Genomic DNA, 21,402 nt, shown 5'->3' with positions numbered 1-21,402 from the left:
TTAAGGGACTTGAATTCAATCTAGAGTCTGACAAAGCTTATGTTATAAGACTAGATCAGGAGTTGAGAAAAGCAAAGATCAATGATCTCAGAGCTGCAATCTTTCAAACTGGTGAAGATACTGCAGAGCTTAAAGATGTTAAAAGGAGAATGATTGATGAACTAAGATATGCTGAGAAATGTTTGTTGAAGAACTATCTCAGAACAACTCCTGACATCAGAGAGATCAGAAAATGAAGAAGCCAAGTCGAAGATCTACAACTGCTTAAATTCTGATATTTATACAGACTAAAGTTGTTATCAGAAGTTGAAATTGGTAAAAACTTTAAGGATTGTAAGTTGTAGTTATCTAGTCTAATTCTCATGCATTTGTACTTAATGTTTTTGACATCATCAAATATCTGTTAAACTTGTATATTATGTTAATTTACAAGTTGGGGGAGATTGTTAGATATATTTGATAATGTCATGGCTAATATGTTTTATGTTTAGCTTTCAGATCTTACTGAACAGGATAAATCAGTACTTAACTGTTGATCAGTACTTATACTGGAAGTCAGGACTTAAGGATATCAGTACGTATGTTATCAGGAGATAATCATCAGGATATAGATATCAGAACTTAAGTGCTGAAGGATAATCAGATAAGGACAGTAGATGATTAAAGGAAAGAAGATTGAGATAAACATAAGAAGAGATATGTATGAAGAAGGAATTCTGTGAAGAATGGAATACTTGGAAGAAAAGATATCTGATTGATATATTTTAGGAAGCAGAATTATATTCCATATCAATTAGCGATTATCTTGTAACTGTGTAGTATATAAACACAGACATAGGGTTTACACTATAAGTGTTATCATTATTAGAGAAGATTATTCATTGTAACCCTAGCAACTCTCGTGATATTTGTTCATCACTGAGAGGTAACAGTTCCATACTGTAACAAAGTTTATTGTTTCAATAAAGTTTGTTTTCTGTTACTTAAGTTCTTAAAGTTCGATTTGAGTGTACTATACACTGTATTCACCCCCTCTACAGTGTGTGTGACCTAACATGCTCAGATCGGGATAGCAGCATATCAACAGAGGACAGTAAGGCACTACAACAGTAAGGTTCAAGCCCGGACTTTTAAGGTGGGAGATTTGGTTCTGCACCGGGTAATGCCAAACACTAAGGTGGTGAGCCATAGAGTATTTGGGGCAAATTGGGAAGGCCCCTACAAGATAAAATCAGTGCTTTGGGAGGGAACCTACCACCTCAAGGATATGCAGGACAAGTTGATCTCGAGAGCCTGGAATGCGGAACACCTCCGCAAGTATTATCAGTAATATTATTCTTCTGAGACTTAGTATTATCTTAAAATATTCCTAAGTCTCGGGGGGTGTTGCCATATAGGTTCCTCCCTGAGACCCCAAGTATGTAATCTTTTCACTTTCCATTATCTATGAAATGAATGATTGATATTTATTTGTTGCCTTGATGTTTTGACATCTGTTAATAGATTAAAATACCAGCAGGGGAGCCCATCCTTGGGAGCTCATGCAAGGACAAAAACAGTTGATTCATTAACATGTTAAAATCATAAGTCAAGCCGGGCCTCGGCCCGCTTTACAACAAGGTCTATAAACCGAGCTGGGCCTCGGCCCGCTTGAAAATAGTGAGCACAAAACGGATTGTTAAAGATGAGGACAAAACTATGAAAGTAAAAAGAGGTGCTCACAAGCTCACCTAGAGGCATGTCATGTGAGTTTAAAACTGACTTAAAGTTTAAGGATAGCCGCGATGCGAGCCTGCATCCTTGGCTCGCGTTCCCTTTGTCAAAGCTTGTGGTCCCAACCCGCTTCTAGGGAAGCAAACCTGCCATACACGGCTAGATAACAATAATAGGCCAGTAGGGATGCGAGTTTGTTTTCCTTCGATTTATCATAAGTACATTCTATTTATCTTGAATTTAAAAAGACAACGCGAGCTCGAGGATGCGAGCCGAGTAGCTCGACCCTCTATAAAATAAACAAATTTGCCATACGCGGCCAGGGTTGTGATAACTCTAGACCAGTAGTGGCAAAAGTTCCTTACATTAAAAGTAATTTCTGACAAAGGAAGAAGAAGGCGAGAAAATCTAATTTGAATTATATGGCTCGCATTATGCGAAGAGAGGATACATGAACGAGATGCGAGCCTTTGGGCCCGGCTTGCTAATGCAAGTATACATACAACAATTGTGAGTTAGCAGCGATGTGAGCTTGTTTTACTTAAAATTATCAATGATTTTACTTGTTTTACCTGAAAAGTAAGCAACGATGCGAGCTGGTGGTTCGGCTCGCTGTCAAGGAATAAAACTCGCCATACGCCGCCAGGATTATGATAACTCTAGGTCAGTAGAGGCACATTAAGGTTACGCAAAATAAAGAAAATTAACAAGGAAAATCAGCTAGCACGGTAAAAGTAAATACGAGCACAAAAGACTTCATAATTTTTACAACCATGGTTCAGAGTTGAGGCCCGAAGGAAGGAGTTTTCAAATACATATGCGAGGCAAACGGGGTGCCCGCTTCCCCATCAAAATGTTTATCAAAATAAATTAAACTAAGGCTTATTGCCTTTTATCTCCTTCCAGGCCTGCTCAGCTGCGAGCCGGGCCGCTCAGCTGCGAGCCGGGCCTCCTCTACTATTTGGGAATCCCTCTCCATCTCCAATTTGAGCATATCAGCATGCCTAGCCGTACCCGCACCTAGAGCATCCCATTCGAAGTCAGGAACCTTGATAATAAAAATCTTCATGAATTTTCTTGCTCCCAGGTTCCTAGCATCGGCAAAAGCGGCCTCCCGGCTCGCGGTTAAGGCTGACAGCGACCCCTCCAGCTCCACCACCTTCTCCTGGAGGGCCTCCTTCTTTCTTCCACTCCTCTGCGGCCAGGTCGTGGGCTTCCTTCTGGTCCCTCAGCGCCTTCTCGTGGGCAGAAGATAAGTCAAACATTTTTTATTATAATTGTTCATAAGCTTAACCTTCTCCTGCCCGTGCTCATTGACCTTGCACTGGAGGGACTTTACCTTGGAGTCCATCTTTAAGTTGGCCTGGATGATGGTTCGCATTTCTCGAGCCCTAGACAGCTGGCGAAAGTACACCTCGGCGGCAGCGGCCTTGGTCAACGCATCATTATTGACCTCGAGAGGGGTTGAGGTCCAATTTTTCACATCCTGCTCATTGACATTGGCCTGAGCGAGCCGACCGAATGTGGTCACAGCTGTGCTGGCAGAGGAAGAAGTGGGGAGAGGGGCATCAGATGGAGCAACTTTTTTCGAGTTGGACTCACCGGTTTTCCCGTCCTTAGGGCCACGATGCCTTTTCAGCCGAAGAGAGGGCCCTCCACTCTTGAGATGCTCAGTAAGAGTTGTCATGCGAGCTGGAGGATTTTCTTGGGTGTGAGACGTAGCGGTCGCAGCAGCAGGCTGCACCGGGCCTGAAGTCGCGGCTTGCTCAGCTTCCTCCATGAAGGGAATGGGTGAGATGACCATTTCTGAAAATGAACAATAAATAATATATTAATTACAGCAAGATGCGAGCAAGATAAAAGCTTAAACAATTTAAAGAAAGGTGTGAGCAGATAAGAGATAAAGGAAAGAGAAATACAATGTAACATGGGACGCGTGCAGGAAATAATAACGCAATGTAATGAGGGATGCGTGAAGAAAATATAAAATGCGAGCACATGAGCTCACATATGCGAGCCCGATATTCTTACCTTTCTTGGCTCTTTTCTTTGATTTCTTCTTTTGAGGAGTCAACTTCACTCCTTCCTTCAAAAACTCATATGCGACCAGGTTCGAGGTCGTTATGAGTTTATGAATATCTCTGTCCGTCTTGGGAAGTCCTAGAAGGCTGTCCGCGTTTATTTTTTCCTGCCCATGGAGGACAGTGTGAGGTGGGGTGGATGGAGATATTATACAGAACAAAGGATGTTAAAAAAAGGGAAGGAATATTATGTAGCAAAGAAGTGCGGCCAGAAAAAACTTGTCTTACATGGGTTGTAGTAAAAATGAGTTTGGACTCGAGGCACCCCATGAATATAGAAGTAGGGGCTCTTCCATTTCCCCAAGTTGTTCGGCCCGTTGTGGATACGATTCTTCTTGTTGAAGCATGGCCAAACAGAGAGATAGAAATACCCAAAGTCGTTTGGCGAGTGCTTCAAGTTGAGAAAGTAACCCAGTTGCCTCGCGGTTAGAGGAGGGTACCCACACTTGTGGTACATGATGTATAGAGCAAGGGCGGCCCGGTATCCATTCGGGTTGTTTTGCAATGGTGTGAGCTGGTAGTACTCGCAGACGTCCTTAATGAAGGGGTGGAGAGGTGAAGAAATTCCTAGCCTTAGCAAGAAAGTGGACAAAACCATGTGAGGCACCCTGCCTCCATTCTCTTGGTGGTTGAACCTATAGCATCGCATGTGTGGCCTGGGTAGGGTAACGTAACCCTCGAGCTGGAACAGTTCGATGAGCTCGGCTAGATGTTTTTGGGTAAGCGAGGTGGCCAGGATGCGACAAGCGAGCACCTTTACCTCTTCGGCCGAGGTGGAACTCTCCTCCCCATCTGGAATGATTAGCTTCCTAAAGATGATTTCACCCTCAAGTTCGGGCTGGACAGGAGGTATGTAAGGCTCAGGAGAAGCAGCGGGAATATAGTTGTAGTTGCAGATTTTGACTTGGCTTGTCACATCTGCCACCTCCTCGCTTTGAGGGGAATCATAAGACCAATGTGAGCCTTCTTCTTCACCCTCGATCCCTAAGATGGGATATTCTGCGGCAACAGGCTCCTTCCCTTTCTTAGTGTCATAGTAAGCACTACCCAGGTCGCTGTCAGTAGACTCAGAGTGAAGATGAATGGGGTCGAGGTCATTGGCTGCACTTGCTTAAGGCGAGCCTCTCTCTCTTCGGCCATTTCCCTTAGAATCTCCTCTGCTCGTTCTTTGTCTATAGGAGCGGGCTCGCGCCGTAAAAGTTCCTCCACCCCAAGAGATGCAGGTATCTTGGAAAGGTCCATAGGTCTATTTCTCCAGTCATAAATGTTAGTCTCCCTGGTGTAGTCTTCAGGGTTAGGATCGATGTGGATGTTTAGCGAGCCGGAGCCACTGGCTCGCATCGAGTTCTCAACTCGAGCAATATTTAGGGCCCCTTGGGGGGTGATAGAAGAACTGGGAGAAATAGGTTGGCTGAGGCGGTCAAAGAGGTAGGTCAGCTCGCGTTGAAAGTCCTTCGAGCCTCGCTGCTCAGGTGGGTATTGGTTTAGAGGAGATGGAGTAGCTGAAGAGCGAGCCGGGCTGGCAGATGAATGAGCCGGACTCGAGGAAGAGCGGGACGATCCATAGGAGCGAGCTGAAGACGCACTCGACATCTGTAAAAGATGGTGAGCATTAGTGTGTGGCCCTAAAAAATTAAAAACAAGTATGGGGTCGCACCTAAGTGTCCTCACGTCACACACGGGGTCGCGCCTAAGTATCCATGCGGGTAGACGGGCTCGCATCGTAGTTTGTGATTGTGTGTGTGCTCGCATCGAACATGTGGTGTGTGCTCGCATGGTACATATGAATAAAACAAGAATGAAGATGAATGATTATGGATCAAAGGAGTACCTGTGGGTGAATCTTAAAATGATCCTGATGAATCTGTTCTTGTAGAATATCGCCGCCGGTAGACGGTTCTTGTGGTGATGATTATTTTGGCCGTGGTAGATCCTTGAGCAAAAGGGGCAGCAGGTTTTTAACTGTTCTTGGAAATGTGATAAATGAAATGAGAATCTCACATATTTATAGGGGATAGGAGAGAGAAAGGGGAAGCGACACATGTCATCATCTCAGAGGATGACACGAATCCCTACGCCAGATGTCCTATAGCTGTCATGGGTTCAAAACACATGATCGTTTGAGGGTATGCGAGGCGGCCGGGTGCGACCTCGTGGTCTCGCACTCGCGGGGTCATAAAAGCTAATGTTGGAAAATTCCTAGCCTCAAGATGCGACCAGGAATTTTGGGGGTAGTTGTTATGCCCGCTTTTGGTCATGAGGCCTAAACAGGTCGATATGGGTGCATTGAAGAACTGGGCTCACATATGTGAGCTAGAATTATGGATTCATATAATTTGGGCCAGCACATGCGAGCTGGGCTCGTGATGTGCGAGCTGGGCTTAGGTGCCCATATGCGAGCTGAGCCCATGAGCCCACATCTTATGGAAATAAGGGAAACATTATATTTATTGATTGAGAGGAAAGGCGGTGCGGGCTGAGGCGACCAGGTCGGCCCACGTTTGAGGACTTTGCATGTAATATGGAAAGTGACTCATAGATGACTGAGTTGCTCGTAAATTTTGGGGCTGACACGGGATATTCCTGCAATCACGGAAGAAATGCGGAAATGCCGCGAGATTGTAGGAAGCGTGTGGAGCCGGTCGAGATTTACGTAACTAATTGGCTGAAGGCCTAAATTTATCATGGGCTTGGGCTTCATGGGTCGAAGAACCCTAACCCTAGCCTATGTGACTTGTTCTCCAAGAACTACGTAAGGCTTGATCCCTATAAATAGGGTACGTAGGCACTTGTATGAGACATGAGTCGACACTTGATAAAAAAATAACAAAAACCCTATTCTTTCTTGAAGAGTCAACATACAAGCTCAGCCACCACCATATACAACCTTACTCCGCCTTCAAATATCATCCTTGATCCTTATTCCGACCATCAACCTCCAAAACACTGTTATACGAATTTCTCCCTATTATAATTTGTATTAGTTATCTTCTTTTTATATGTTTGGTGTATAGTATCCATGGTAGCCGCTAAGATCATGTTGATTGATTAAAAAGGATATTAAGTTTATTTGCGTTAGTTGCCTTAATTTCTTAGGTTGGGTTGCAATACTCACTATAGCGGCTAATTGAAATTTTCAAGGCGTAGGTCCGTTTGTTTTGAAACAAATTATATCTCAATACAACAAAGTATAAAATACAAATATTGTTTAAACAATACTTCAAAATTATATTTTTTAGCTTTGCATAACAGTCGTACTTTAAATATCAATAAATTTTTATTCTTTTTAATATGTGTGTGTACATATATATAATGTATTTAATGTTAAATGTGTGTAAATGAGTCATAGCATATTTAATTTGACATAACTATGTGTTGTGAAATCATTAATAATTTTTTTTGTCGGAGAAATCATTAATAATTTAATTTGTAAATACTCAATAATAAAGTAGTAATATATATACACACACACATATATATATATTAATAATTATGAATGATAATTCAATAATTTTAATTTAATAAATTGTCTCACAAATCTCCTAATTGCTATATTATATATAATAGAGAGATTTTAATTTTTTTCAGGATACACAAATTATGATTGCTCTATAAACTACTCTTTATATTGATTTGCATGTGTACTCTAAAAACGTTGTTCTAAATTAATTGTCACCCTAAACAATCGTTGTCATAATATATACGAAAACTCTGATTAATTTTTGTTTATGTATAGTTTTAGTAGAATGATGATAATTGTCTCTTTCTTATAATAATCCTCGGTACTGTTACCAATTAAGAATATCTTACATTATTACGTGCTTAATTTCATTAACACTAAAAGTTTTTTTTCTTGAATACAAAAAAATAGAGGCTTAAAATAATAAATTTTAAATATCGTTCTGTTAATATAAATATTGAAGTAGTCATAAAATAGATAATAATAGCTAATGTACATAATGCATGTATATTAAATTAGATACATTTAATACATATGTATTAAATAAAAATGTCATAACATATATTGGGCATGTTTGGCGAACGAATTATAAGTCACTTATGACTTATAAGTCTGTCACAACTTATTGACGAGTGTTTGTCGACCCAATTTATAAGTCGAATTTACAACTCATAAGCTGATAAGTTGAATGTTAGTAACAACGTACTTTTTGTCAACTTATTTTGATATTTCGCTTTTTTTATTAATTTTAGTTTTAAAATATATGTTTTAAATTGTTATATAATTTACAACTCACGTATTAAAATAATTATGTTTAAAAATTATTTATTTCATTTTATTTAAGTAAAAAAATTATGACTTATAAGTAAAATTATCCGAACACCTAAAAATTAATAAGTATTCATCTAGTTATCACTTTTAAGTAACTTATTCATTTTAAATTATAAATTACTTATTTTCAGATTTTCTAAACGGACACATTAATAAAAGGGCAAATCAATAATTTTAATAGGATTATATTGTATGTAGAATAATGATAACAACCACTTTCTTATAATAATCCTTATTACCATTACAAATTAAGAATATCATATATTTTTCGGTTCAAGTTCATTGACACTAATAGTGTTTTTTCTCGAATATAATCGGTCTATTAAATATATATGCTCAAAATAATTAATTTTAAAAATCGTGTTGTTAATATAAATATTGAAGTATTAATAAATATATGTAATAATAGTTAGAGTAATTAATGCATGTATATTAAATTAGATACAACTAATACACACGCATTAAATAAAAATGTCATAATATATAATAATGAAGGGGCAAAACAGTAATTTCAATATGATTATATTGTATCACAAACCCCCTAATTGCTCTATTATATAGATAATAGCTAATAGATCGATAGATAGATTAGAAAGAAAAGATCATAGGGAAGTTGTTTTTAAAAAATCGTAAATAAGGCCTAAGAACGGTTGTTGGTACTGAGAAGCAACCCCAAACAATCGACTTAATGTATAACTTGCGGGAAATTGTTGTGCACAACTAATATGCCAAAGAACATAATTTTTAGGGCAAAGGTTAATCTCATGTGTATAAAAACATGGGTCAATGTATTGTCTCGTTTACTTTACAAATTATATGATCAAATCTATGTTAGATAAATTTTAATTATTTTATGTATCATTGTATATCATCAAATACATTCACTTAAAGGTGAGTTCTGTGTGAATGAAATCACGGGCTAATATATTCTCTCAAAATTATCACACACACTATTTTATATATTATGCATTAAGTTGGGGTCTATATAAAAACAGTCTCGCTACTTTGAGGGTGGGGTCTGCCTGCGTATATTTCATCATCCTCCAACCCCACTCTAAGCGGATTATATTGGATACGCTTAGTTTGGTTTACTCTCTTCATAAATTTATTAGCGTCAAAAGTAAAAAAATTGAATGTTTCAAACACAAAAGAATAAATACTTAGGAAATGTTTTTTTCCTATGAAAACATCTGAAACTAATAAAACATTAATAATAACATGTCAAGGTTCGAACTAGGGGTGTTCATGGATCGATTTAGCCAAATTAAAGACATTTTTACGATCCAACTCATTTAAATCGATTTAATATTTTTAACCCAATCCGCAAAATATAAAATCGTAACCGAACCTACCCATCAAACATCGATTTGGGTAAGGCTGTCAAACGGATAATTCGGATACGGATATGCCTATATCCGTATCTGCATCCGCAATCATCGAATTCGAATAAGAATAATATCCGTTTTATTTCGGATACGGATAATATCCGCTTTTTTGGGATACGAATGCGGATATTTCGGACGAATATCGGATTTTTTAAATTTTTTTGTTGCCCTACCGTTTTGACGATGATTATAGAACATTTTTTACGATTAAATACAAATAATATATTTATATATGTATAAAGTATGTGTACAATTATATAACATTTGTATAAACGTATTATTTAATACATTTACACACACTATAAATTAAAAATATAAAATTTAAATTATATACAATTATATATTTATATAATTTAAATATCATATATGTATTTAGTTTCGGATTCGAATATCCAGAATTCGGATACGGATAATATCCGCTTATTCTCGGATACAGATAATATCCGTTTTTTCTCGGATATGGATGCGAATTTTTCGGACGAATATCGGATTTTTCGAAATTTTTTGACAGCCCTAGATTTGGGTCTGGTAGGTTTGAACGGGTTGAATGATTATATAAAAAAAGTCGATATTATATATCTTCGATAATTTTGTATATTTAAATAAAATAAAAATATGTATAACTGATTATATTACTATTATTTAAATTTGATTAACTTATGTATTTCATGTCATAAATCATATGTACGGACACGAAATGTAACTATAAATAAAAAATGTATTATATTTATATTGTACAATTGCATAAAATAAATAAATTATATTTAAATTATCGAATAAGACCTAAATTAAATCGGGTTAAGTTAGGTTGGCTGAAAAAATCTTGAACATGTATCCAACCCATTTAATGAATTTAATTTTTTTTAACCCAACCAAGTACGTAATTTTTTTAGTCAGTTTAAGCGGCCGAAAGAGGGTCGATTTGATCGGGTTGACGAACTCATGAATACCCCTAGTCCAAGGATGTAAACCGAATATTATGTGAAATGCATCAACCTGTTGATAAAGCCGACCCGTATGAACCAATAAACAGATATTCTTAATTAATTAGTCCGTGACCTCGTGCTATGCAGATGAGTATTTTTTTGACAAATATGGCTTGTAGCCTTAAAAATGAGTATTTGTTCTTATAAATTTTCGGGGTGAGCGAGGATCGAACTCAGGACTTGGGATGACAGAGGATAAACTTTTAATAACTTGATCTATCTATCCGTACTCTGCACACGAGTATTTTAAAAAATATTTATAAACAACAAATTAGTATTAATACAATAAGTGTAGTACATTTACATATCATAATAAATTTATTCATAATTAATTTAGTTAGATATTTTATTATATAAGTTTCGGTGTAAATTGCATAAAGTACCAAACAAAACTTAAAGATTAATTCAAATTTGTATGAATAAGTTTACCATCATTAATAATATATGAGTTAATTTCTATGTCATCCTAAATTTTTGTGAAGTCCTAAAATTCTTATATGTCCTGCACTTAAAAAATTACGTTAAATATACAGTATTTAGTAAGTTTTCCAATCATCTTGCATAAATATCAATATTTTAATAAAAATTATGCAAAATATATACATTTTGTAAGTAAATAATTGTAAAATATATTATTTTACAAATCATGTTTAGTTTGTAAAATATACATGTTCACATTATAGAAAATACATGTTCTATTTGTAAAATTTATGAGATTTGTAAGAATTTTATTAAAAAAGTGATATTTATATAACTTGATTCGTAAAATTATATGTTGTGCTAAATTTTGCTTACTATTCTATTTCACAGCGTACGTGTGCTCTAAGACTTTACAAAAAATAGGGAATCCATAGAAGTTTGTTATATATATTTTACAAATTGGTCGATAACACATTTCTCATGTTCACTATCTCATATTTTTGTTTGAATTAAAAAGTTGAACTTAAACTTATCCATGGACTATCCATATTTATGTTTGATATTCATTTTAAGCTTTGTATAACATTCATATTATTATTTGAACCATTTCTAATTATGAAAAGTTCACATACAAATTCTGGACCTCAATAATGCAATTTATGATAAATATAATAAGCTCATTGCTAAATTTTTGAATTAAACTATAAATTTTGATAGTTTCATTAATAAATTAACTATTTAATGTGTTTACTATAACATATCAAATTAATTTAGTTTTTTGCACAATAACCTATTTCATAATATATTATTAGATCTTAAAAATGTATATATTTTATTCATTTAATTTTCTATTATTCTTATAATATGCTATTAGAATAAAATATTTTTTTTAAAAAAAAATCATGTGCGTAGTACAAACAATAACTTAGTTTTATTTCAAAATTTCCATAATTAAGATGGTCAAATTAAAGTGTGATGAGATAAATCAAGTGTTAAAATGTTTATTTCTTATCGTTTCAAATTTTTGTATATCCCGAGATTTGTTAGAACACAAGACATATAAATCCCATTAATTTAAAGAAAATTGGTCAAAAATATGGATCCATCATAAACCTAAATATGCTATTAAACCTAAAAATGGGTAATCGATTATTATCAAATCAAAGTTAAAATTTTTACCAAACCTAAAAATAGATTCGAGAATAAGGAAAGAGTTATCCAACAATTTATAGAATATAGATATTGATACGTAGTAAAATGAATATTAAATTAATTGATAGAATTCAAATATCCAAATTAATATATTTATATATAAATGATATTATAAAGTTATCTATATCTATAATTTTGTAATGAACAAAAATTTGTCAAAAAATTATTTAAAATGGGATTAGTTTTTAAAAAAATCACTTCCAAAAATGACATTTTTAAATTCCAATTATAACAACCAGTACTAAAAAAAGGTTTTTCTTTAAACCTCTAAAAACTCACCCCCACCCTCTACTCAACTCCAATGGCGGATCAGCCCAAAACGACGTCGACTCGACCATGGATCCTCGAGCTCGTTCCTCTTCTAGTCACCATCCTTATAGTTGCTCACGTCCTCGCACTGGTAAATTACAATTCTACCCTTCTCTAAGCAACACTTAACTACTTGTTCAGATCCCTCATTTTAAAATTTGTATGTATTTTTATTTTTGTGTGTATTTATGCAACAGGTTTATTGGATATACAGATTGGCTACTGAGAGACAACCCCAGAGGAGAAAGAAGCACTAGAAATAGTTCAAATTACAAGTGCCCACATGGTTAATTTCTTTGTTTTCGCTTGTTTTTGGTTTTTTATTTTGATTTTTGTGTGAAATTACAAGTACCCAGATGGTTGATTTTTCTAATTTTGCTTCTTTTGTGTTTTTATTGTACTGTATGTGTAAATTTACAAGTACCCAGATGGTTGATTCTTATAATTTTGCTTATTTTGTGCTTTATTAGACTGTATGTGTAAATTTAGAAGTACCCAGATGGTTAATTTATCGAATTTTTCTTCTTTTGTGTTTTTATTTTACTGTATGTGAAGATTTACAAGTACCCACATGGTTAATTTCTCTAATTTTGCATATTTTGTGACTTAATTGTATTTTATGTGTAAATTTAGAAGTACCCAGATGGTTAATTTCTCTAATTTTGCTTATTATGTGCTTTTATAATTACTGTATGTGCTAATTTACAAGTGGCCACATGGTTAATTTCTCGGATTTTGCTTATTTTTGTGCTTTATATTACTACATGTGTAATATGTAATTGATACTGTTTTAAGTATTTTCGATGTTTAAGTTTCTTGGCGTAGAGCATTTTGGTATAATTTGGAAGCTGCAAATATGGGAAATTGTTATTAGGTGTGCTTGATTGGGAAAGGGGAAAATCTCATATTACGTGTATACATAAACTTGAATTATTTTCTCCGGTCCCATTAATTTTGTAGGGACAGTGCATTCTTAATCTTGATAATTGAATAAGCTTGTTGGATGAATATTTTTCTCCGTTCCTGAGGCTTTTTTAATTGTATGTTCTTTACACTATATAAAATATTGTTTTAGAAACTTTGAGTAAGACTTACATATTTCAAGTTGGTCATATATGTTTCATTTGTAGCGGTCTTATTTGTTTAAGCTTTCTTCTTGCTAGGTTCAAAATTTGATCCTCTCCTTTGCATTTTTGCAGCTTTGCTTTATTCTTTCGAATTAATAACATTTCTGATTTTTTTTAATGGTTTATTGTTCATTTTCAGAATTACAGAAATGTTCAAAAACATCTTATTGTTTGATATTTAAAAGGGTGTATAAAAATTAGTTTAAAATGTTATTCAATTGGATTTGTGTATATGCATGTGATTGCTGATCTTTTGTAGATTTTGTAAACTTATTCAATTCCATCACACAACTGAAGTATCCAGAACTAGAAAGTAGAAACTGCTCGTAGTTTAGATGCTGCATATACACCCCATCTGTGGTACTACATAAGTTCTTTTACCATGTTTACATTGTTTATTGATTGAAACAGACTGACATGTATATATGTGACCACTGTGTAAACTTTCTCTGTTTATACATTACTTGTTCACTGAGAGCCTGCTATGTTAAAGTGTAGTGTTAAGTTTATAGATTTTTTAAGTTGTGGTTATTATTCATTTTTTCACATGTGCATGTACTTGTTTATATGTTTTGATTCTTTGCAACATTTTAATTTTATAGTAAATTAATCTTTTGGTATCATAATGTTTGCTATTTTAACTTTCATATCAGTAGTAGTGATACTAATTTTTTTCCTCTGTGTTAGTTTGTGATATATTGACTTTGAGTTGTATTGTTTTTTTCTTTTGTATGGACCCTCCAAAAATATATTTCTGCCTCCATCATTAGATGTGAGTCACCTTCCAAATTGTGTAAATGCTTTATGTTTTTTTTTTAAAAATATCATTCATATCAATATTAAAGTTCTTGGTGTATCTAGTCTTTTACGTGTTTGTGACAATATTAGTATAAGAAACCTTAAGAAATATTGTTATTGGCTGCGCTCAACTATTAAATTTAATACACATTCCCGGTCTGTGGTTGAGCGACTAGTGTTGCTTATCATTTTCTACTCTGTCTTTGTTACCTATTGATCATTCTCTGTTCCCAGTTTTGTCATACATCACCTCCAGGTACCAATTTTACTCAAATCATACAAGTTGGGAACTATTTTACTTTTAGCAAAATTAACTAGATATTAAGATTTTAAAAAAAAATTATGAATATATGTTATGGGCTTGGTCATTTTCTCCTCTGAGTTTTCATACTTGCTCGTCAATTATTCAGAGTTTAATAATGTGTGCCAATAATATTGCAATAACTTAATAGCCTTATTTCTGACATGATAAGTTTCTTTAGTTAAGAAAACTAAGATTTTTTGTTTATTGTTGTACAATAGTGATGGACTGTGGCATATCTTAATCTTGTGCAATTGGTGAGTTGGTCTATTGGCTCTTTAATTAAGTTGTCTACCTTGTTTTTATGTGGTCCATGTTAAAGTCCTTATATGCATTCATTCCTTGCTCAAAAATCTCGCTAGCCAAATGTTGTGCTATGCTGTTTCTTGTTATCTTGTACTTCCCGGCTTGTGTGTTAATTTTAGACTGGTGCTCTGCAGTAGACATTAGACATTAGACAAGTCATTGATAAGACTAACACATTGCTGTTATAAACTGGCGTATGTTATTGCTTTATAAAGTTATCTAGTTAGAAATTGGTATGATGCATAGTGGATTTTCTACTTTCATGCTTGTCTTCTATTCTTATGGCTTTGGTGTTTGGAACATGAATGAGCGAGGCTGCTTAAAAAATATGCAAGATTGCCGCCTTTTAATTTCATAATTTTTTCGGGCTGCATCATCTTGCAATCATAAATTTGCTTCCGTCTGTTGATTGAAAACTCTAATCAAGATGATACAATTGCATACTTGAATGATTCTCAGTAAACATAGGTGTCTTTCCCCTATTAGGAAGGACTCTACATTCTCAGCCTGGCAGGATACCAGGGAAAAGTTAGACCTATATAGCTTATAATCTAGAACCATTGTATTTTACAAACTTTCAAAGAGTTTCTTGTGTCATATAAGAATCTTATTCAGTTAAAAGTTAAAATTCCTTTAATCACAAATCCGTACTTTGTTACAACCTACAAGAGTCTTCAAGAAAAAAAAACCAGTATGGCCACCCAGTGCCATGCTTTCCTCCATCACTATTCACTATGTCTAGGGTTTAATAATTTCTTAGACTGCATTTTTAATTATGGTTTCTGTCATGTCATCTCATGTCTACTTGCGTTATAGAACTTTCCTCCATGGTGTGGTGTTTTATTCGGCACCCTTTCATTCCTATCACTTTAATTTTCACTCAGATTTTTTTTTGTCTTTAATCATGTGGGTTCTGATGATCTTATCCTTTTTTCTTCATTACAGAGAATACTAGATCCAAAATGGAGTTTACATTACTAGCAGAAGCTAAATTTCTAATACACAGTCGGAAGATGGCATTAGATATGCAAGTCTAAACTGTTTTCTGAGAGGATATCACGATATATTGCTGTGCGATCTGGGTGTATCTTCCTGGTAAGTACAGTTTAGACTTGGTTTGGACTTGGCTGCTGAATATTTAAAGGCTTGTCATTTTGAAATTTATTCGTTAAATCCTTTCAGTTGTATGTACCGGTTGAACTACTAAGCGTGTATTGATGTGCAATTAATATCGCACCGGTTACAGTTTGACAGCATTAAGTCTATATACATGTACAAGTAAATGTTACTGATTGAAGCTCCATTGAAGATGTACCGATTAAGTACTAAGCCTGTATCGATGTACAATCCAAATCTCGGTGTAGTTCATATTGTTTGAGTTATGCTCTGTTTATTTCTTAATATGAGACATGAGAAGCCAAGTAGAGATGTTATTTTCATCCCAAGCTATACCAGACAAAAAAATGACCCTAAAATATTAGATATCCTCAACAAATGTGGATTAAAACACCGCAGTATCAGAATACATAGTTTCTGAAATTTTTAATTAGGTTATATCTGAATATTAGGAGCTCCATATTATAAATATAGTTGTTATTTCTCTGTCTTACAATTTGCAATATTTGTAGCCTAGGCAGAAAGAAAATATTGAATTGTTTTTCTGGTACACGTCAACTGCCCATATATATGTTCTCCATCCAAAATACCTGTCCATCATTTTAGAGAGATAGGGGGAGAGAGAGAGAGAAACAGAGCTGTTTTGCCTCATTCTTTTTCCCCTTTCCTCTCAACCAAATCATAAAAATTTCTCTCTAGTTTTTCTCCAATTTCAAATGCCAAATATATAATCATATACATTTGGTATTAATAATGGGTTCGAAAAAGCAGAAGCAGAAGCTAAAACGTCGAAGCTCTGGGACAGAACAATCTGCAAAACAATCGGAAGATGATTGGAAATACGAAGTAATCAATGGTGGATCGTTAAAACACGTGGACCTTGTACAAGGATCCAACGGCTGGGCTTCACCGCCAGGAGACCTATTCTCGCTGCGGGCAGAAACTTATTTTGCCAAAAAAGTTAAGTCTCCGTCTGGTCCCTGGCTTCTTCAACCAGCTGGTGTTGATTGGTTGAGAGCTTATAATAAAATTGACAATGTGTTAGCGAGAACAGATAATCGTGTAATGGGTGCTTTGAGAAAATCACAATCTGAAGGTAAAAACATGAAGTCGTTTGTATTAGCTGTGAATCTTCAAATTCCTGGCCGCGAGCATCATAGCGCGGTTTTTTATTTCTCGACGGATGAACCGATTGCTTCCGGTTCGCTTCTGGACCGGTTTATAAACGGCGATGATTCGTTTCGGAACAGCCGGTTTAAATTGGTGAATCACATTGTAAAAGGACCGTGGATTGTGAAAACCGCGGTTGGAAATTACTCGGCATGTTTACTAGGAAAAGCATTGATTTGTAATTATTATCGAGGTGATAATTATCTCGAGATTGATGTAGATATCGGTAGCTCGGCGATCGCGACGACGATTTTGCATTTGGCTTTGGGATGTGTCACAGCAGTGACGATAGATATGGGATTTACGGTGGAAGCACAGTGTGAGGAAGAGTTACCTGAGAAATTATTTGGCGCGGTTAGGATTTTAGAAATGGAAATGTCGTCTGCGAGTTTCGTTAAAACGATCTCGTCTGATAGGAAAGTCGGAGGTGGTGGTGGTAGTCGTAGTGGTAGTAAAGTCGATGATTCCAGGTCTGATGAAGAGGACGATAAACGCGGAAAATGATATTTATTTGTTACATTAATTTCTTTGTTTTTACAGTGTTCTTCAATGTAAACTGGGAATTTATTAAGTGTTGGCATTGTGGCAGTTTCTGCATTTCATTGAGAATTCAATGTTACAAACTGTCTTTTATACCCCCTGCAATTTGTTTTAATTGCTTGAATTTTAACCGAAATACGTAGTTGCTTTTGGATCGTGAGATTTCAACCCGGTTAGGAATGAGGATGAAATTCTAATACATTATCGTACTGAAATCTCATTCTCATTTCCGTTAACCAAATTGAATTTCCATACGGGTACATAAGTTTCCCAGCAGCTCTCATACATATAGATCGTATACACTTTAATTCTTATGAAACTTGATCTTACATCCATGTGTTTATCATAAACACCTTATTCATATTTAGATAGCCTAAAATCATTTATTCCCATGATTATAAGCTATATATCATATTTTCTTACAGGTATCTGCACCATAATTGACTTGATTAAGCACACCCTTTAGCTCCAAATCCTAACATCCCTCCTGCAACATCATAAACAATTTGCATATTCTTCTGCTGAACATTTCCCCAAATTGTCAGATAAGATTCATCACTGTTAGGAGCAAAAGCCAAACAAAACTGTGACAAACTACTTCCGTAGAAAATTCCCGAACTATCGAGTTTGATATACTTGTTCCCTCCAAACACAAAGTAGATGGTTGGAACTGTGATTGTAGTATATTTACTGAAGTCATAACATGTATCGAGTAGCGAATAGGGTTTTGCGGATGGATATCTCGACATTTTTCTCATGAAAGTGTTACGTAACTCTTTGTAAGCTGCAGGCGGTAAACGTGTGATCACAGTGCCAGAATCAATGATAGACAGTAGGACTGATATGAAGTTTCTGACCGCCTATGTAAATTGCGACAATGTCTATGAAGTAAAATGATGTGCCTTTCGAATCAGCGAATGGAATGTATTGTGCTGTTTCTGAAACGAGCAGTGCTAGGTTCCCCAAATATCTTCCCCAAAATTTTTACCAAATGACGTGGCTGACACATGGCTTATTTTAATTCGTGGGCGCATATTAATGCACGCGAGTTACCATTTTATTGTTAGGAAAGTTACCAACTATTCATGGGGAAATTTTTGGGATAAAAATTGGGGTCTCCAGCATTTTCCTTCTGAAACAGCTGATTTTCCGAAAGTTAAGTAACCTGTTCCACTAGATGTTGCCGGAAGACAATAGGAGAAAACTTTTCCATATTTATCCGATGTTTGTGAAACAATAGAAAGTTGACCTCTGTTGTTTTGGCCACAGCCGAAGTAAAAATCAGTGATGACAATTGACATCAGTAGGAGATAATGTTAATGTATCTTTAGCAAAGTAACCTGCTGAATAGGATTGATCTCCGTATACGATTCCATAGACACAGGTGGTTCCACCGCTGCATCTAGGACTGTATCCTGTGGCGGATTTGAGTTGAGCACACTGCGGTGCATTGCATGATACGTTTGAATAAGCAGTGGATTCTGATGGATCGAAGATTGGTTCAGCTTGATCGTAGCACGATCTTACACATGGTTCACATTGTGTCCAAGTTAGGTCACTGCCAGTGTCGAAAACTAATGACAGGTCCTCTTTTGGTGATCCAAGACCTACTGTGACAATGTAGTTGCTCGTGCCTAGCGACAAGCCTAATTTGCCTGGAAATGTTAAGGATTTCGTGGATGGCGAGGAGTTTCCAGCTGCTTTGAAGGCGATCAGTGAGTTGATTGATTTTACTCGCGACTCGTCATGAGTTAGGGAGTCTGATGATTGAGATGAAGATTCCTTTGTTTTGTGGTGTTTGTGGCATGGTCGATGTTTTTGCACAACTCTGAGTGATGGTGATGATGGTCTGTGACCTCTTGATTCATGAAAAATGTTTATAGGATATAATAAAATTGTCAAATTATAGTTATAATATATAATATTCCATATTAGTGATGGAAAAAAAAATCTGCTCTTAATTTAAATTTGAGGGGTCAGTGTATTTTGTTCTTCCCAATTTTGTGATGAAAAATCACAAAGGTTACCCACATTATAAAAAACAGGTCTTTATCGACTGTCAAACTGTTGTAATTCAGTAAATTCGGTCTTTATCACTCTGTTTCTTGTAGTGCAACAAATTGTTTATGTTTGAATATAATATAAAATCGTTCAAATTATAATATCGTGTTCCGTCCTCTCCTAAGAACCGGTAATTAATCCGCGTATAGCAGCATGCATGAATGTAAATCTAAATCTAAAGAGAGAAACCTTGTGAAGAGGACTCATGTAACTCTGCAGCCATGAGCTTTCTATTAACAGCTCCATCTACATCATTCAAAGATGAAAACAAAACTACACTGGCTATTACTAGAGAATAAAAGTGAAGAGATGTGTAAGAGGAAGCTGCAGGATTTCCAATTGTGCAAAGAAATTCTTATTTCAAACAGCTATAAACCAGCCGAGTCGAGGCCACATAAACGAGTTCGAGCTGGGCGAGCTCGCGAGCCGCCCGACTTGAAATAGAGTCCAGCATAGCACCATACGAGTTCATAAGGTTTTTTTAACACTCATGGATAGATAGTCATTCTGCTTAAATTAATGTTTATGGCAATTAAGATCAAAATAATTTAAAAAGGTAAAGAATTATTATTTTCATAATTATTCTCGTCATAAAATATTTGATAGACGTATTTGTTTTCATAACTATTATCATCATAATATTCAATAGACGTATTTCTTGCAGTGACATACCATACTATTAAAGTAAATTTGAGTTTTTTTTATACGGACATTTTAAATATCATATTTAGATTTTATGAATACTAGTATTAGCTCAGTTTTAAAATAATAGTCCGGGTTTAGTTTTATTTGGTCCAATCTACTAAAATTGATCGAAAATTACAAAATAATTATTTATAATTCCTAAAATTTAAAAAACACATTTTAAGGTAAATTGTATAAAATCGTACGTAATGATATAGGTTCTCAAATATTTTTAATTATATAACATATATAAACTTCATTCAAAATTTAAGCAATTTGACTAAACAAACTTAAATAGTACCCTAGTACGGAATTATTATTAAGAGATTACATGATATTTAAAAACAAATTTAAATAGTACCCTATTACGGTATTATTATTAAGAGATTACATGATCTATAAATGAATGATTCAATAATGATTTTCATAAAAGAATTCTGCACAATTATAGGTTAAACTCAGTTGGGTTAAAAAGAGGATAATTATTTTCGTCCGTAGGTTCATACAATACAAAAAATAAATAAATATATGCTAGCTTGCAGTTCAGATTAACTTTTACTGGCTCTTCCTGGTCATCCACTACATAGCATATTGCTCTCTAATTTCACACAGATAAGTGGGTTCGTACCAAAAAGAATTTAAACAATTGTTATCAAATATTTTATTACGACATATCTTGGAAATTTTTGTTACGACGAACGCAAACCATTCACATAATGCTCCAATATGACAAAGACTTTAGTTTTTTCTCCCACTCATCTCAATATTTTTTTATATCGTATGGCCCCCATATAGTTAAATAGTGATCATGACGTGTTGGAACCAGAATTTTAAAATTTATGAATAATTAAAATATCATTAATATTTTAAAATTACTCGGATTTAACCAAGTTTTTAGTAAT

At 34.9% G+C, this 21,402-nt stretch overlaps 2 protein-coding genes and 1 pseudogene across 3 annotated transcripts; 2 read left to right on the top strand and 1 right to left on the bottom strand.

Moving 5' to 3' along the window:
- The first annotated feature begins 12,334 nt into the window (after positions 1 to 12,334).
- Positions 12,335 to 16,311, top strand: LOC141670450 (uncharacterized). 2 transcript variants are annotated; one of them, XR_012554545.1, is made up of 4 exons: positions 12,335 to 12,488; positions 12,595 to 12,683; positions 15,875 to 16,024; positions 16,112 to 16,311. XR_012554545.1 is itself a non-coding variant. In XM_074476291.1 (3 exons), the coding sequence occupies exons 1-2, from the start codon at positions 12,390 to 12,392 to the stop codon at positions 12,652 to 12,654; spliced, it is 159 nt and encodes a 52-aa protein (XP_074332392.1). In that variant the 5' UTR covers positions 12,335 to 12,389; the 3' UTR covers positions 12,655 to 12,683; positions 15,875 to 16,311. The 2 variants fall into 2 exon arrangements, 1 of the variants encoding a protein (XP_074332392.1); XM_074476291.1 differs by having other exon boundaries at positions 15,875 to 16,311.
- A 487-nt stretch (positions 16,312 to 16,798) lies between these two features.
- LOC141673169 (protein ENHANCED DISEASE RESISTANCE 2-like) lies at positions 16,799 to 17,853 on the top strand. The gene has a single exon (XM_074479901.1). The coding sequence runs from the start codon at positions 16,799 to 16,801 to the stop codon at positions 17,717 to 17,719; it is 921 nt and encodes a 306-aa protein (XP_074336002.1). The 3' UTR covers positions 17,720 to 17,853.
- Positions 17,854 to 18,204: 351 nt separating this feature from the next.
- Positions 18,205 to 20,288, bottom strand: LOC141673168 (aspartyl protease family protein At5g10770-like; annotated as a pseudogene).
- Positions 20,289 to 21,402: the final 1,114 nt, after the last annotated feature.

The sequence above is a fragment of the Apium graveolens genome, chromosome 7, assembly GCF_009905375.1.
Source record: "Apium graveolens cultivar Ventura chromosome 7, ASM990537v1, whole genome shotgun sequence".
Lineage (NCBI taxonomy): Eukaryota > Viridiplantae > Streptophyta > Magnoliopsida > Apiales > Apiaceae > Apium > Apium graveolens.
This window is presented reverse-complemented; position numbering and strand designations above follow the sequence as displayed.

Excerpts from the sequence above, each read along its gene's own strand:
- LOC141670450 (XM_074476291.1), top strand. The coding sequence starts at position 12,390 with ATGGCGGATCAGCCCAAAACGACGTCGACTCGACCATGGATCCTCGAG. Across the intron at positions 12,489-12,594 it reads TTGCTCACGTCCTCGCACTG|GTTTATTGGATATACAGATT; the intron begins GTAAATTACAAT and ends TTTATGCAACAG.
- LOC141673169 (XM_074479901.1), top strand. The coding sequence starts at position 16,799 with ATGGGTTCGAAAAAGCAGAAGCAGAAGCTAAAACGTCGAAGCTCTGGG.